The sequence below is a fragment of the Corvus brachyrhynchos genome, unplaced genomic scaffold (genome assembly GCF_000691975.1).
Source record: "Corvus brachyrhynchos isolate BGI_N302 unplaced genomic scaffold, ASM69197v1 scaffold26, whole genome shotgun sequence".
NCBI lineage: Eukaryota > Metazoa > Chordata > Aves > Passeriformes > Corvidae > Corvus > Corvus brachyrhynchos.
In genome coordinates this window covers 4,597,341-4,615,404 of record NW_008239324.1, presented here as the reverse complement: position 1 = coordinate 4,615,404, position 18,064 = coordinate 4,597,341, and the positions used below count along the sequence as shown (strand labels likewise).

At 44.3% G+C, this 18,064-nt stretch overlaps 1 protein-coding gene across 3 annotated transcripts in view; it reads right to left on the bottom strand.

Moving 5' to 3' along the window:
* Window positions 1-18,064, bottom strand: part of RANBP10 (RAN binding protein 10) — a 69,846-nt gene that overhangs the window by 24,311 nt on the left and 27,471 nt on the right. For 2 of the 3 annotated variants that reach the window (XM_017740933.1, XM_017740932.1), the window contains exons 3-4: window positions 9,358-9,525; window positions 1,841-1,863 (exon numbers count right to left, since the gene is read on the bottom strand). In XM_017740933.1, the coding sequence (XP_017596422.1) occupies window positions 1,841-1,863; window positions 9,358-9,525 (191 nt within the window). Of the gene's footprint in view, window positions 1-1,840; window positions 1,864-9,357; window positions 9,526-18,064 lie in introns of those variants that run through there. The other variant, XM_017740934.1, reaches the window with a different exon arrangement.

The following is an 18,064-nucleotide window of genomic DNA, read 5'->3' as shown; positions in this document are numbered from 1 at the left end:
TAGCTGCTGCTGTAAAAGCCAGAAGGGGCTTTCCCCAGAAAACAGCTCAGCAAACTGGCTGGTAAAAGGCACAGAGACCATTTACACACCATTTAACCACTGGAGACTTCACCATAAGGAATCTGCCAAAACCTACCCTGACCAGATCTTCTCCCAGTTTCACACTCAAACATCTCTTCTGCACAAGACATACAGACAAACAAGCCTGAGATCCTGTGAGGATGATCCAACCAGATCAACAAACAGCAGGACAAGGAGATGCCAGGGGCTCAGGAGAGTTTTGAGTTCAATCTCAGCAGCACTCCAAGATCTCACTGCAGCGAACACCCTCCTTTCTGCTCTGCTTGCCCAGCTGCTCATCCCCTGTGCCTAGCAGAGACTCAGCACAGAGGTGAACAGCTTACACATGAACATTAAATGTCTACGTCAGCTCACTGTGCACTCCAGCATCAACAGGATGCAAGTTAAGTTAAGCAGGACAGGGAATTTCAACCTGCCAAATCTGTCCTGTGAAGCTCCACGGCAACACTTGAGCTGTAAATGACAAAGCAGTGCTACATGTGCTGGACAGCTGCCTAAATACCAATTCTCTATCTATCTCAACATGGAGACTGCTCCTGTTGCAGAAGGAGAAGCAGTCTAGCCAAATGAGAAGACAAAGTGGTGAAAAAATTAGGAGGAATATGGTAAACCTGTGACTACTAATGCAATCTATATCCAGAGGGAAAACAAACAGCACCAAAAACTAAGGGGCATATCACAGAAGCATCTTCTTGCTGGGGATGCAAGGTTGTCACAAGACCTCACTCCAAAAGGTTAATCTTCATGTACAGGCAAAATGTTCTTGTACTTTAATAAACTGTACTTGGACCAAGTGAATGAACTGCTGTGAAACAACCCACATAAAGAGTTTCTGGTTTAGAACACACTGCAATGTTACCAAGTTCAAAGACCCTAGGACTAAAAAAGCCCAACCCTGTATTGACAGCTGATGTGAAAAGGCCAATCAAATAACTGCAATTTAAGTGCAGGCTGTAGTTGGGATATGGGAGAGATCTGTAAAGCCCTAAATTCCATTGGGAAGGTGAACAGGGAGTGCTAGCCACCATTTCTCACAATACAAAAATTAGAGGAACAAGATAAATTTTTTTGGCAGGAAGTACAGAACAAAGCAAAGGAACCTTTCCTCCACACAACAGGCAGGAAAGTCAGCCAAGAAAATGGATGACTTTGGAGGCCTAAAAAAGTTATCAAAACTAAGAAATTTCTCAGAGGAAGTTCATTTGGGGTTATTAAGAACAAAGACAGGAGTGCAACCTTAGGGACAAGAAGTCCTGTGTATGAGAGATGGATGCAGTGGATGTGTTGGTGTATGCCTGACTTGGTTTTACCTTTTTTCACTAAACACATCCTCCTTGTCCAGGAACACTTGGGTCTAGAAAAGAGGGAACATTTTCTTGTGCATGACCCCCTGTGCTTTTGTGAGACCTGACTGGACATCAGTGTAACTATGCACGTGTCGTCCTCCTCAGAGTCGAAGCTGCATTTGGAAGACAATGACCTGTAATGAAGTTTGCATCCTTGCTTTAATTCCAGGAGAAGGAGCAACATATTCTTAGAGGTGGTGAGAGATGAGAAGAGGTATGTGAGTAGCCCACAAACTCAGTCACAGGATTATGACGTTTCAGAAAAAGGAGCATCCACATCATTCAGTAATGTGTGTTATCATATGTTTTTTTAACAGGCCATCAAACAGAAAAAAAAAAATCACACCCCCACACTCTTCCCCCTCCCTTCTGTTTGCATCCTTAGTTAAAATACTGAAAATAGGTGTACTTACAGGGAGGTCTGTAAAGGCTATACCTGTGGGGGGAAAAATATTAGAATTAAAAAGACAAAGGATTTTTTCCCTGCTTGACTACATCCTTAACATGCTACAAAACATTACTGCATTCCAATAAATCCCAGCTCTGACCCTGCATTTCACCACCTTAAGTATTTAGAAGTAACTTCCCTCCCCATTCCCCTCCTCTGCAAGGTTTGCATCTGGAGAAAGGTTCAGGAAAAAGCCTAAATGTTTTCAACATCTCTCACAAAAATCTGGTTTTCTAAAAGCAGCTCCTCTTTCCTTTGCTTCTCCCCCTGTTACTAGGAAGCAGTTAGTTTTCAAGACTCACTTTGGTGTTAGAAACAGAGTTTTAGTATAAAATTGTTTTGGTTTAGGCTGTAACTGGTTCTTCTTATCAGCCAGAGACAGGAATGAACATTCAACACTTGGCATTACAGCTGGGGAACAGCCCTGCAACAGGACCAAGCTGCAGCCAGGAACACCTGAGAAATGCTGTGCAAAGAACAGCCTCATCCTCAACTCAGCTGCTACAGTTCCAAATAGAAGAGATGGGAAAAAAGCGTACAGTTTTGCTTTTTATTTACACTTGGCATACCAGAAAAGAGGCTTTTAAGCCAAGGCAGCCATTGCCTGGGATGGCTAACAGAGTTCTGGCTAGAGACAACACTCACCACAGCCAGGCTACCCCAGGCACAGCTCTGCATCTGATTTAGATGCCAGTAACTGCTCCAAAGGACAGTGCCTCTCCTCCCTCTCTGGCCACGGGTGCAGCCAGGCAGCAGCACAGTGAGACAGATCAGCCAGAGACAGCAGCTCTACCCACAGGCTTTGGGTCACCCTCACCAATAGCACAGGGGACACTGCTGCCATCACCTCATCAGGCTGAGCTAAATCCATACTTCCAGCTAACATTCCAGGAGTCAGTCTGAAAGCTGCAGTCTTTTCCCATGTGTGCTCCCAAGTATGCTTTCTGTCCCCAGCCAGAGGACGGCTGGTACCCACACCAGTACACCCAGTTCTCACACACGTCCCACCTCTCCTCCTTCCCTTCTGCCTGGCACTGGAAGGCACTGCAGAAGCAGGAGAACACCACCCTCTGTTTTTAATTTTAGGACTATTTTAACCCAGAGCTGTAATGTAACATTACCAGATCAGTCTGAAATGGTAATTTAAACTAGTTTTAGGACTCAACATAGGAAACAAATAATTTCTATTCCAAACAGCACAGATCCAAATCAAATGCTCAGAAAGAAATCCTGAATATTTTACTAAAGAAACAGCCAATAAAGTTAAATTACCATCCTGGCAGATAACCAATATGGTTTAATGAACATCCTGGCAGTTTGGACCTTGTTTATTGAGCACCCTCTCTACAACCCAGCCAAAGACTGTGCACGCAGGTGATGCTGAACACGTGGTTGAGGAAAACATTCAGTAAGCATTTCTCTCACCTTGTCACTTTGCCCAGATATTATTCCTCACTCAAACCTTTCTTTCACTTTGCAACTATTTTGCTCAGCTGGATGAAAAGGTGGATGAAAACTTGTTCCTACCCTTATGCCAGAATGAGGCCAATCTCCTTGAACCTTCTGGAGTCTTCCTCTGCCCCCAGCACCTCGCAGAGCCAAAGGTGGCCAGGCTTGTGTAGCTGTGTGGCTGGAAGCTGCTTCCAGCACCTGGACAAGCACATGGTTTTTGAATGTACTACAAGGTGGGTGGAAAATTGGCTGAACTGTCAGGATGGAAGAGTTGTGATCAGCAGCTCAAAGTCCAAGAGTTGTCCCTCAGGGATCAATGGCAGGGCCAAAACAGTTTCATATCTTCCATTAATGATCTGGACAATGGGACAAAGTGTGCTCCCAGCAGCCTCACAGGTGTCACCGAACAGGAGAGTGGACAATAGGCTGGAGGGCACAGTGCTTCAGCTGGAGAAATGATGCAGCACAAGCCTCCCAAAGCTCAACAAAAGCAACTGAAGAGCCCTGCCACCAGGTTGTGATACTCCCAGAAAACAGGACAGGATGAGACTGACTGGAGAGAAAGCAGATCTGCAGAAAAGATTCAGGGTCCTGCTGGGCAACAAGCAGAGCAGGAGCCAGTGGTAGGTCCTTGTGGCAAAGGAGATCAACCACATCCTGAGTTGTATTAGTGAGAGTGTAGGCTAAAGGATGGGATTTCTCCCTTCTTTTCCAACACTTGTTAGCCTACACTTTGGTTATGATGTTCACTTTTGGGCTCCCCAACACAGGACACAGTGAGACTGGAGTGAGTCCACCAGAGGCCAGCAAGACAAAGACAGGCTAAGGGAAAAGACTCTGTTCAGTCTTAAAAACATTAGGGCAGACACTTATTGCTGCCTACAACTGTCATATAGGAGGGTAGAAAAAAGGCTTTTCTCAGAGATGCACGGTGGCAGGAGACAGGAGACAACAGAGACAAGCTGCAACATGGAAAATTCTAATTAGAAAAATTCAGTATGAATTGTGGCCAAACACTGAATCAGGACCAGAAAAGCCCCCAGGTGATCTCCATTCTTGGAGACAGTAAAGACTTGATGCATTTCTGAGTAACATGATCTAGTTGGGCCTGCTTTCAGCAGGGCGTTGGATGCTTGACCTCCAGAGATCCCTCCCTGAGAAAATTATTCTGTGAGTCTATAAATAAACTTATTACACTGACTTTACAATGAGACAAATGTATGTTTTCCACCTTCTGTTATGTAACTCAGACTAATAAAATGCTTTATGCAGACAGCACTTGATCTGTTGCACAGACACGTCTGCTTAAGAGTTTCTGCATCTGCCCTGCTACACACCTGCATCCAGGAGAGCCAACAGCAGAAAGCAAAATAATCACAGCTTGAATGTGAAACTGTTTTCTTTCTCTGCAGCCCCTCCAAAGCCTGGATCCAACTTAAAACCACAACCTTCTTAAAGACTTAAGGACTGGACACATAGGTCAGGAAGCAAGAGCGAGCGTGTGAAGAGCCTCCCCCCTAAGTCCATGATGTTAATGTGATCATCAAGGCAGTGATACAAAGACATTAAATGAAGGTTCAGTGCTAGGGCACAGTGTGATTGACATCTTCACCTGCCAACCAATCAAAGGACTTCCACTTCCCATGACTGAAGTGCACTTACACACAACCCCATGCACACAACATGTTCATGGACCTTCCAGCCCATCTCCGCTCTCCACCCAGCAACAATCATCCTGTCTGCCTCATGACTGGCCACTTTCAGAATTCAATTTGCATAAGACAACATGAATTTGGGTGATCAGCCACAGCACTCCACTGCCTGCACAGCAGGGTACTCCAGCATCTGTTTAGGTAACTGTGATCCAGAGAATCCTTAAGCAGTGCTGGTGGATTGCAATAAACACAACACATTCAGCAGGGTGGGCATCCTGAAGAGCAGACTAGGAAATGGCAGCCCAGGAAAATACTTGAATACTTCTCCAATGTGCTGCTGAGGAGAAGCACTGTCAAACCCACACAGTTCTACATGCCCTTGGAAACAGATATCCTCCAATCAGGCCACTTGGGTAAAACTGCTCATACAGAGAACAAGGCTGTAGCCAAGTCTGGTATTTTCTATTAATTTTGGTAGTGAATGAGGGTGGTGAGGCCCCGGCACAGGTTGTCCAGTGAAGCTGTGGCTGCTCCATCCCTGGAAGTGTTCAAGACCAGGGTGGATGGAGCCCTGTGCAACCTGATCTAGTGGAAGGTGTCCCTGCCCACAGCAGAGGGGTTGGAACAACATGATCTTTAAGGTCCTCTCCAACCCAAATCATTCCAGGATTCTATGATTTTAAATTTGATTCATCTGAAGTCTTGTTTTGAACATCCCAATGTTCTTGCTCTCTGCAAACTTCATTTGAAGCTTTGGGGTCAAACCTATTAAACCTGGGACTGACATCTGTGTCTCTCTATGACAAGAGATTTCTGCATTACCCCCAATGTTCCTCCTAGTCTCTAAACTCACTGCAGAATGGATATTTTACTTTTTAGGTTAACTTGGTCTTTCAAGAGCCTGCACTAGAACTCAAACTACGGTAAGTTTTCTATGCCAAGGCTTCAGAGGGTTCAATGCTCTTTTTATAGCCCTATTGCTCCATTTACCTTGGTGTGCTGTCAAAGTCTGAGACACTCCTACATTAGTCCCTGAGCAAACTCATCCACTTAAACCCAGAGACCTGTAGCAGTCACACTTCCTCCTCATGTCCTGGTCCAAGACTTTCTGCTTAATGGCTGGCGCCCCAACATTTTTCCCTCTTTCTCTCCAAATTCACTCTCATCACACTTCTAGCCACATCTCATTATGTTTTTTACTGCCAGGACTCTGCTCAGAACTTGTCAAAAGTGTTTCATCAGCAGCCAGAAGACATTCAAGACATTTTCCAGAACAGAGAATTAAGACTACATACGATGTCAAACAGTTTTCATGTGACGTCTCCAAACAAAGTTCAAGACTTAGCTCCAACCAGAACATCCAGAATTTGTGATGGCCAAGAAAACAGTTCTTATACAGTGCTCCTGATGGATCTGATTAAATGAAAAAGTATGGAGACAATGGAAGATAATAGTTAAGCAACAGAAGAAATTGCAAGGAAAACAAAAGGGGGGTGTCTAATTAATTGATGAAAAGGAGAGGACTTAAATGGTGAAGGGTGAATTGGAAAGACAAAGCTACAGTAATTCCATTAAAAGAAAGACAAATTCAAACCCTGAAACCCTGCTCTCAAGCTAAATGGCCTCACAAAGGGGCTGATTAGCCTCATGAATATTCTTGGCATCTGCAGTAGGATTACACAATTACCTCATCTCCTAGGAGGAGACATACATGGCTTCCACAGCTTTATGTCAGGGAACACCAAGAAAAAACACATTCATCCACTTCCTGGTAAACCCTGGGTTCACACAACACAGAAATGAGATTCTCAAGTTAGCACTAAATATCATGGAAGTTCAAGACCTTCAAGGAGTTGCTTCCATCAGGGAAGAAAGCATTCTGACTTCCCAATAAATCACTGCTCCTGCCTCCACTTGGCCTTGGTTCCTCTGCTGACACCTATCTCACCCCCTCCTGACATCTCTCTGCTCCGTGCCCACGAGGAGCTGTGTAACCCCTGGTCAAGGGGCTCCTCTCCTCAGCATTCCACAGGAAGCACTTCTCCTGGACGCTGTGTTTCTTTATCAGTGATACAAACAGACACTGCTGGCCCTTACCAAGAGCCTCCTCAGGTGAGGTTTTCATTCTGCTTTTGTAAAAAGGCAGTAAAATGTTCCTGCAGCTATTGTGGGGTCACCCGGCAAGGCCTGAGGTCTGCTGCTCCCTTCTGCCCTTCCTTCCCTGTCTCCTCTAACCACACCACCTCTCCTCTCTCAGTACAACCATTATGCCACTACAGCTCAAAGAAAAGCTGGTACACACAGGAGCCAGCTGTGACTGCTCAGGAGAGGCTTCTACCTGTCCTTTTCTCAGACAGCTCATGTCTTGTACTGTACATCTGAAGAGCTCAAGAGGACACGCAGGGGACAGCAATGCTTATATCTAATGCTGTTCTCTAAGTATGGTAGCTGAATTCCCTTCCTTTCCTCTTTCTTCCCACTGGCATTGTTCACTGCTGGGATAGGCTGTTCCTCAAGTGGTCATTCAGTGTCAGATTAGAAAAACACAAGTCTTCCATCCGAAAAAGCCCCATCTTTGAAAGAAAAGGAACACTTAAATTTAAGAAAGGAAGACTAGGTAATGTCACTGCTGTAAAAAACTCTGAATGTCCCAAACAAAACAAATCTCTGAGCAAGGACATGAGGCAAAGAATCAGAGGGTGGTAATGATGAAAGGTAACAGAAGTTACTGAACTGGGCTCTTTACTTGGCTTCACCTGCCCAGACACCCAGGCATAACACAGTCCTGGATACAAAACAGACAAGGAGAAAGCAACAACTTTTCAACTGAACAGCTTATACTGTGCAGATTCTGGTCATTAAAAAGAAATTGAATTTCAAATGAACAAATTTGTATTCATTAAATAGAAGACCTAGCCTCCTCCTGACTCTCACACTTCTGTTGTGATGAAAAGTAACAGCACCATCAGGGTGAAAACCAGTGAAGCTGGAAAACCACTCACTTCAACAACAGAAAACATCAAGAGGAGCACAGCACAAACCACTACAGGGTTTCTGTGTAAATACATGCTAAAAATCAAGGACAGCAACTAAAAGGAGAGATTTTGTGAATTTTTTTTAACTATTTCATACCTCAGTCGCTGTTGTTTTATCTTGTCTCATTCCTAAGCAAAAGCTCCTCCTCCTCCATCAGCTGATGCTTCCAAGCCTCTACTTGTCTTACCAGTCACTGGACTGTCATGGGCAGACAGAACAGCCCCAGCTCTGCCAGCCTTTCCTCCTAGGACAGATGCTCCAACTCCTTCATCACCTTGGCAGCCCTTTGCTGGACTCTCTCCAGTAAGTCAATCTCTCTCTAATATTGGGGAGCCCAGTACTTTTCCTGAGAGCTCACCAAAAATTCTGCACTCTCCAGGCACACATTGCACTCCAATCCCACTCCTTCCTTCAGCCCAGCCAGTAACTCAAAACAATTTTGCTCTGTTAAGTGTTTTGAGCGGGGTATTTTTCTACCAATTTAATCTCGAACTCAACAAAGTAGAATTGACAAAGCAAGGAGAAGCAAAGGAAAGGAGTGCTTGTCCCTCCCTGCCAATTCAAATGAATCCCAGCACGAAATGTGAGATGAACTTATAAAAACTTACTGCACATCGTATATGACAAAAAAAAAAAAAAAAAAAAAAAAAGACAAGAATTTATCTGGGGTGGAGAACATGTCATCCAAGGAAAAGGTATTTTAGGGGAAAATGGCCAGAAGTTTCTATTTTAGACAAATAAGATATGACAGATGCCTGGAAAACATCTGAGGCATTATTTTGGGCAAAATTTTTAAGTCTGTAACTTTAGGACAATTACTGAAACAAGTGTGGAATGAACCAAATTAGGTCTCAGTGCTTAAATAAGACCTCTTGTGCTGAATTAATGCCTGGCTTTGGGAATGCTCAGACCAACGTGTTGAGGCTTTCAGATGGACCAGTCCCTTCAAAAATGAAGACACCAGTACCATGGCTTTGTAGGCAGTTGCACAACACACTAATTAAACTTCCCACTTCTTTCTTTCCCTGTTGTCCAGCCATTAGACATCTTATCCAACCTCCCACCCACTGTGCAGTAGCAGAGGAAAGCAGAAGCTGTGGATGAAATTCTAACATATATAAACAAACTGAGCAGCATAGAAACCATTTTACCTGCTGGAAGTATTTCTGTCTTGGAGCCAATTTACAACTGCTGACTCCTGCTGAGAGCTCTTTTCCTCTGCCATTTCTTAAACCTTACTCACAGGTGTGGGACAAGAGTTACAATACAAGCAAAGTATTAAGGAGCAGCGAGAGCAGGGCTGGAGCATCCCTCTCCTGAGACACCTTCCTTCACTTACCTAAACTGTGGCCATTTTTTGTGTAGAAGCAGGTATTGTTGATAAGGTTGACACAGCAGCCGATCACATCTCCAGTGGTGAATGTGGGGCCGTAGGGCTGCCCTGTCCCCGAGGAACAGAAGGAGTGCCCATCGTCACCATGGTACCCATAAGAATGTTTATCCCATCCTGCAAAAGACAAGGCAAAAGAACAGGACAGCAGTGAAGCCAGCTCAGCAGAACCACATGGAACTACTACAGCTCTCAGGACACCATTTTCTGTAGTAGTTTTAAAATTTGATTTCCACTCCTGATTCATCCCAGTATTAATTTTCACATACTGGTAACTGGAAAGAAATTAATGGTTTTTAATCAGAACACATCATTGGCATTTCAACATCATTTATCCCTTATGAGAAATAATACAAAGAACAACTTGTCAGAAGTCACTCTGATAGATTAAAAAAAAAAAAACAACACATTAAACCCCTGTTTCTCTTTTATCTTACCTGAGGTGAAACAAACTCTTTTTGTAAAACACTTGTGTTTCTCAAAAACACAATCTTCCAGCAAAAGCATTTAACAAAATAATTCTCAGACAGTTGCAGCTTTGTCTGTAAGGGCTGTCACAGGTATACCAAATGGACAGAGACAATTTTTGCATTCTCAAATCTACATTTCCCTTCTAACAGTTGATAAGGATTTCTATGCCTCCCTTAGGATACAAAATTTCCCATTCTCCAGACAGCTTAAAACACAATCCTTAAATGCCAATGGGCAGTTTGCAAAGCGGTCAATTCTAATATTAATATTTTTTATTTCTTCTGCCAGTTAACATTGTGCTAAGGGTTACAGCTGGGCTCAGGGATTGCACCCTGCCCACTTGTTCTTTTCTGTTTTATCTGCCAGTAATTTCATTTGGAGCATTCCTATGAATTGCAGAATCAAAGCCACATCTCACAGAGAGACAGACTTCTACCAAAAAGTCAGATACAACATTACAAAGAGACACCTGTGTTTTAAATGGATATGACTGGATCCTTAGGGAAGCAAAGAAGGTGCTTTGGCCATATACTGACCTTAAACAACCCAAGGGTAGTGCAGAATCTGTTAAATGTGGAGTGATGGCTCTGGCAAAGGGACTATGTAACAAACACAAAGACTGTGCAGGAAGTGCACATCCTGCAATGAGGCACAAAAAGACTGAGCACACTGAGAACTACAGAGCAGAGCCCTGGGAAGGTGGGCTGGAGCACTTCTGCGAGCCAGGATTTTCCTCCAAAACCAACAACATGAGGGCACTAGAAATTTATCTTGTAAAATAGTGCTACAACACTGTGGCATCAGCACTCACATGCTCAGGGTTTCTCAGAAAAGCACAGAACAGCCAGTGCATGTCTAAGGCCCCCTGTTTATTGCAGCACACCAAATGAATGCCAGTGGGAAAGTCAGGGAATGAAGCAAGACTGAAACATGCCACAGTCCAAGATTTTGGACCTCAGAGCAAAGTTTGGGAGTGAAAGGCATGAAGGACTCCCAGCAAATTCTAGTTTAGAAATAATGAGTAATTTCCTCTATTTAGTCCCACACATCCAACAGGAACAGACTGAGATGTTCCAAGAGTCAGCTCCGTCGTCCCTCGGATCAGCTCCAAACAAGCTGTTGACAGTAGCACCAGTCCTGTTTTGTATCTTCATGAAAGACAGGGACAACAGCACGGGCAGCACCCTCAGCAAGCACAAAAACGATGCCAAATCGACTTGCCAAAACAAAGGAGGAAGCGATAGGGGCTCTAGAGTCTGTTGTCAAACTTCCACTGCTAAGACTCCATCCAGTAAAAATATCACTGAAATATTTTTGAATTTTTAAAATCGTGGCTCCTTTCCACTATCCCTTTTACTTTCTCTGTTACCATCACTGATCTATTACTTTAGTCTCCCCAAAACCAGACCTGTTACATGAGTGTCAATTCAGAACTGCTCTAGTGAAGCTCTTGGTAAGTTGTAATTCAGATGATAACTTAAATCAATTTATCTCCTAACCTACTCGTAACACAATCCAAATACAAACTTCTGGGTCTTCTGCATACAAAACATTCTTGGCATTACAAAGCATCTACCAAGAACTTGTCATCAGTTACATCTAAGCAGTGAGGTGCTTACACATCATGTAGTGGGTAAGACTCCTGTAAGAAATACAACAGTGTGTCCAACAGTGAGGATGAGCTCACTAAATACTTGTACCAATGCAGACTTTATTGGTTCAGCAATGTAAGAAATAAAGGTTTCATTACCTACAGATCACAGCTGATCCTACTGAAAAAACCCTCCTCCTGTCCCTTTATGACTTGAGCTTCACAGTGTCAGTTCTTGCTGTAACACCAACGGTGGTGGTGAACTCCAGAGAAAAGTGACTGAATAAAGGCCTTTGAAGACAATGACAAACATGGTACATACAGCAACAATGCCTGGAAAAAGCTTGTTTTGAATCTTATTCTCCACTGAAAACCCCTAACATTACCACTTAAGGAAATTTGCTCACCCAGCACTCTGCTAATGATATGTAGAGTTCACTTTCTCAACACAAATGCTGTGTAGTGCTGAACTTGGACCTGGCACCACACTAGGGGCTTTAAATCTAGACTGCCAGCCTTATCAGATCACCATGGTCATCTTAAAAAAACAAGCCAGAGTTGAGTGAACTTACTGTACTCACTGTAAACATAAGCTGAGTGGCATGAATTATATGCCTAACCTTAAGTTATTTATTAATAAAAACCAGATCCCTATTTCTAAAATTCTGCCCAAAATAAACATGAGGGTGGTGGCATACAGGTTATTCCAGCATTGGCCAGCTTCAGCCAATCTTCTGAAATTTCCTAATAATCCGAATTAAAAACAACAATCAGCACTTCCAGTATTTCTAGGTCAAAGTTATCTGGGCCTGTTGATTTAAATACTGTATCCCTATTGAAAGCATTTGGCATTATCCTGGATTACCAGCAGAGTGGGGAGTAACTCATCACATGTGTTTTGAAAACAGACTCCAACTTTTCTCAGAACACTTTCTGAAAACTTGGGTTTTTCCTGCATCATTAACAATTTGCTATCGCCACCTAGGAATGGGTCCAGCATATTACAACCTCCTCTGTGACTCCCCCAACACCCTTTGAGCCTCCAGGTACTCAACATCTTCCTCTAAAAAATCCAGCAGTGCTTTAATAAGGCCTGAATCAGAACTTCCTGAAAGCCCTCCCCACACCTGCATCTGCAAATTCTCCAGACAGTTTAACCTCTGTGCCACTTGTACTCAAGGACTTGCAGAAGTCACCGTTGTGACCTGGAAGGCAGACACAAGGTGATACCCACACACTCTTAAAAAGGCTGTCCCTGTGGGATAGTAGGTCAGCCCAGACAATGATGCTCTTCAAGAAGTGAGACAGCAGTACAGGATGTGCACATATCCCACCCTGACTGAACAGTGTTACCACTTTCCAACCATCTGTAAGCACAGACAGAGCCAGATGGAGATTCTGTTCACTCAGTATTCCTGAAAGGATTCTGTTTCCATTAAATTGCTCAATCCTCCATTAAGTACATATGCACTCATACCATTCACTGTGTCCTGCAACAAGGAGATTGACAGTGTAACAGCCAGCAGTGAAAACATGCCTCCTACTACTCGTACTGGATATCCTGTAGTTCTTGCACTGGAGAAGATGGCAAACTATGGATTTGGTGTCTCCAGAACACAGGTCAGTATGCAAGACCTCTGCAAAATCCCCTATAATTATCCCTTTTCCAGGCTGATGACTCCTAATTTATTTAGCTATTTCCTGCTTTTCTGAACCTTTTCTGGATTTACTGAGTTACTTGTGAGAATGGAGATGAAGGTGCCCCATGGAGAAGGGAAGCAGGCTGCAGTTGTTCTCTGCACTGTTCCCTAGCCCTCTACAAGTTAATCCCAGCATTTTCCCTTTATTGTCCTTTTTACTACTGATGTTTCCATGCAGCCATTGTAATCACTCCAGAATGCCTCACTGCTCTTGTGACAATGCTCCCTCTGCACAGATTCTCATGAGGCACATCGCCTCAGCCGGCTCCCACAGCTCCCCCAGCACCTCTCACCACCCCCAATCTCACAGTCCTCAGCAGTTCAAGCTGTAAATCCCAGGACAGAGAGGTGCAGGCAGCTGCTCCTAAGAAAATTCTGGGAGAACCCATGCACTGACAGCTGGTGACTGGTACCTCATTCCAACAAGGCTGTTTAAAGAACATCCCATTTTAGTCTCTTGGTGATAGCTATGTCTAGAGCAATGGACACTAAGCACCTACACGCAGTTGTGGCCAAGTCTAAAAATTCTCAAATGCAAGTGCAGATTTCTCTCAAAATTTCAGAAACATGGACAAAATTGGAGAATGTGCTTTTTCTTATAAAACACAGGTCATGGACTTCTGATGGACTGTACTCTACAGACTAAAATCAAGTGAGCTAGAGTGGCTGCAGGGTCCAGTTCACAGTTCTCTCCTCCTTTCCTTTCCTTTCCCTTCCCTTCCCCATCCTCTCTTCAAAAGCACAAAATCATTTAAATAGGGGAGACGGGACAAGAACAGAAAGGATTTGGCCACCTGGCCCATGGCAGTGGTCAAAGCAGAACCTCAACGTCCTGACTCTAACACTGTTCTCACTACAGCTCATTTTGAAGACAACCCTTTGAACATGCAAATAATAGAATCACAACCACTCTACAGGTAGGACCTCAGCACCTAATTGAGTAAAAAGAGGTTAAATTTACATCCCTTTGAATTGAACCCTTCAACATCCAAACCCAAACATACTTACATATTTACTAACAAGATGCAGAATAGCTCAGATTGTGCAATCAAAGAACGGGAAGAAAGAAAAACAAAAACCATGAGTAGGGCTCGGGAGGACATTTTTATATGTTCAGCACCAAACTGAAGTTCTGTTTGGCCTGCTAACAAGAAAAAGTTGATATGCTGACCTTCTTGGCAGACTACCTTGATCCCAAAACATAGGGGAAAAAAAATGAACAGCAAGTTCCATTGCTTCTGCTTGATAAACAGGTCAGAATTATGCAATGCCAGACACGTGGCAGAAAAGACTTGAGTTACTTCAGGACACAGTTACAGGATAAACTGATAAACACTCACTCTTAAGCAAGCACTGGAGTTAGATGTAGTGTGCTACTACTATCCCTGACTGTCCTACATCCGTCCCTGTTCAATCCCAACTTTCCCATTCAATGTCAGCCTTGCATTACTCTTGACTTTTTGGTCAGATCCTGACTTCAGAGATCAGACTGCCTTAGAAGGCAGCAAGTGGGAAGTGGCTCTGTTGAGCTGGGTGACCATTTACGTCTCAGCACCATGGAAATAACATGGCAATTTAGCTCTCTGCTTCAAGAGCACCAGCAATGAGCACAGAACTTCTGGTAGGCTCTGGGCAAAACTGGCATCATGGCTACATCTCACACCTTGGAAAACCAGGACCTGGATATGCTGCTCAACCTTGAAAGCATGGAGCATCATATAGAGGATGGATGGATGGATGGATGGATGGATGGATGAGAGGATGGATGGATGGATGGATGGATGGATGGATGGATGGATGGATGGATGGATGAGGCAGGATGCCCTGATGCAAGTTACCAAGGTCAGTATTTTCACCACGCCTTTTCTGGCCTGATGCCTTGTTCACACAGCATGGAGAAGAAAGCCAAGTGATGACATCCCCCAGTGCATCGAGGTACAAACATGTCCAACTTGCCATTGGGCACAGGGGAACAGGGAAGGCAACACCCACAAGGATCTGTACTGAGATCCCCTCTGATGACATGCCAAAGAACTGACACGCAAGGCTCAGTGATCATGGAAAACATACTTTTCCAGTGAGTTATACCCAGACATGTCAGACTCTTCCTGCTCTGCACTTGCTGGGCTAAAGATGTTGGTAGACAGATGAACTTTATCACTGACACATGGACCCTTCCCTGCCCATGAACATTCCAGAGAAGAAACATGTTCTACTGCAACTCAGCCCAAGCATTCACCAAAAATGGGTGTAGAAGCTGCTGCAAAGGGCAGAGGCTTGCTGACCACGCATGCAGTGGTAACCTCCCTGCAGTCAGGGAAACCTTGGACATCTGAAGCTGTAAAGAATGGTGAAGCATGTCTGGGCATATGAAGAGCAGATGGAAGTTCCTCAGAAAGAATATGAAGATTTGTCAATAGGTTTTGTGTCTGTAGTATCAGGAGTAATGGGAGAGTTTGAGGCTTATTCTTCAGGACAGACCCCAGTGACTGCTCTACAGTCTTTCCAAATTTTATCTCTACCTGCTTTCTCTCTTTCATATTTTGGGACACTTTTCATTTTTCTCCCCTCTATTCTTGTCGAGTATTTTGCCTGTGGCATTTCTCTTCCCACTCCCCTGGGTCAGCAACCCTAGCTTCCCACAGCTGCCCATGCCAGGGCGAGTAGTGTGCAAACACTAGCTGCAAAGGGACAAGAACTTGTGTCAACACACTGAAATAAACCAAACAAAATAATTTTATAAGATTTATTGAATCCAAAGTCCAGCAAAAACAGATGTACAAACTTTGCTTGTACAGTGCTTGGGGAATGGGATGTGGAGGGTGGGTGCAGCAGCAGAGCCCAGAGCTGCTGCTGGACCTCGTTCCAGTGGGAGGCAGGGCCTTTTCCATGCACCGTGCTGAGCAGGCTGCTATTGCTCAGCCAGCTATGGGTCTTTGGCAGTAGCAGAGCATGAGGGGAGGGGAAGGTATGTTCAACAGAGGCTGAACAGATGGAATCTGGTGCACAGAGAAGTAGGATGTTGCTTCTGCACCATCCTGGGCTGAGCAGTCCCAGGCAAGGACAGGACAACAATGAATATGGGGCAGGAGCCAGTACCACAGGAGAAGTAGAACCACCCTCTCTTGATTACTCCATCTTCCAGTGGATTTGGCTCTGCAAGTAGATGTGCCTCTGGTGCACATCAGTCCAGAACAGTGAATGCAGGCCTTTGACCCCAGTAAAAGGAAGGCTGAACAAGCTCTGGTGCTCCTACAGCCTCAGAAGTCAAATGCTTGGCCATGAGAAGCCTGCTACCCCAGGGAAGCATCTGAGGTGCTGCAGCATCTCAGTTGTAAGTCAGTTTTAAAGCATTTATGCCAAGCCTTATGAAGCTGCACACACAGCACATGTTCGGGGGAGAGCAGGGTGGTTGATTTGCTTTTCTTTATTCAATCATGCTTTAGAATCAAATCAACTATTAGTGCTGCAACACATCTTTCTGTTTCCACAATGAGCCTACAAAAATAGCTGCTCAATGGCCACAGCAACCTATGTTATAGATTTGGGGTGGTGGGCATAGGGGAGGCATGGCCCTGGCATGGAACAACTGTCTAGGTACAGTCACAACACCAACTGCAGGACAGGAATAGGACCAGGGAACAGCGTGCTTAAAACATTACAGCATCTCCCTGGCAGAACTTCAAGGGCCTGGACATCTGCCCAGAACATGTCAAGGGTAAAAAAAAAAAAAAAAAGACCCTAAAACCCACTTACCCAGGGTCACCAGGATATGAGGAAGCCCTAGCTAGAAACATCCCCAACTTTTCTTGCTTGCAACAGCTTCTATTTCTTCTACAAGGTGGCAAAATGACTGAACGCAGTAGAAGCGCAAACCCTGCACTACAGGACCAATACTTGTACAGAGACTAAAACCACTTTACCCCATGGAGCACAAACTTCCCACAGCATGGGGCGGATGGGTTCAGGTCCCACAACCTTTGCAGTATCCCACTGAATGCTGTAGAAGGCCATGGAGCAGTGCAGCCCAACACCACACACACCCCAGCCAGGCACTGCTGCTCATGGCCTCCCCCTCACCCCAGGTCCCAGCAGATGAAGCAGAGTCAGTTTGGCCCCTGCACAGCCACAGCAGGTGATGCTAATCAGAGAGCGCAGGACTCTTGGCAGGCCTGGCTGCAGCTTTGGCTCAGAAGCTATTCCATGTTTTTCAATCAAGTACTTGCAACTGTAAAAGAGACAAAACTCAGACCAAATCCTCACAGCAAGACTTAAGTGTGGCAAGAATCCAAAGGAGAGGAAAAAAAGAAAAAAAAAAAGGAATCACAACATCTCTCTCATATTAACAGAGCACAGGAAGAAAAGGACACACTGACCCAAAAATCAGTATGACTCAAGAGTGTGGGAGATTGAGCAGAATGTGGGTGCTAACAAGCATTACCTGATCCACCATGGAGACAACAAGCAGAATAACACTGTACAATTCAATTTTTCACAATATTGATCCGGCACAGTGATTTTTAGACCAGATCAGCAAGTCCTAGCATTTAACAACTACTGCATGTTAACTAGCCTTCAAAACAACATCAAACCATAGTCTACACCATTATATAAAGTGGCACTACCCATTGACTCATAAAGAGAAAAAACAAAATCAGAAGGCTCTGGATGGCTGCAACACAGGCAATACCTTTTCAACAGGAAAGGTCTGTTCCACCAGCCCCAGAAATTTGTAAGGAGTCCATTTCATTATTCCTTAGCATGCACCTCACCACAGAATGTAGTAATCAAGATAAAAATCCTACTTCCTTGAATGAATAAAGACAGCAAGTCCTCCTAACTTACAAGCTTGATGGGTCCATCTTCTGCCAGAGTCAGAACATGATCTGGCTTT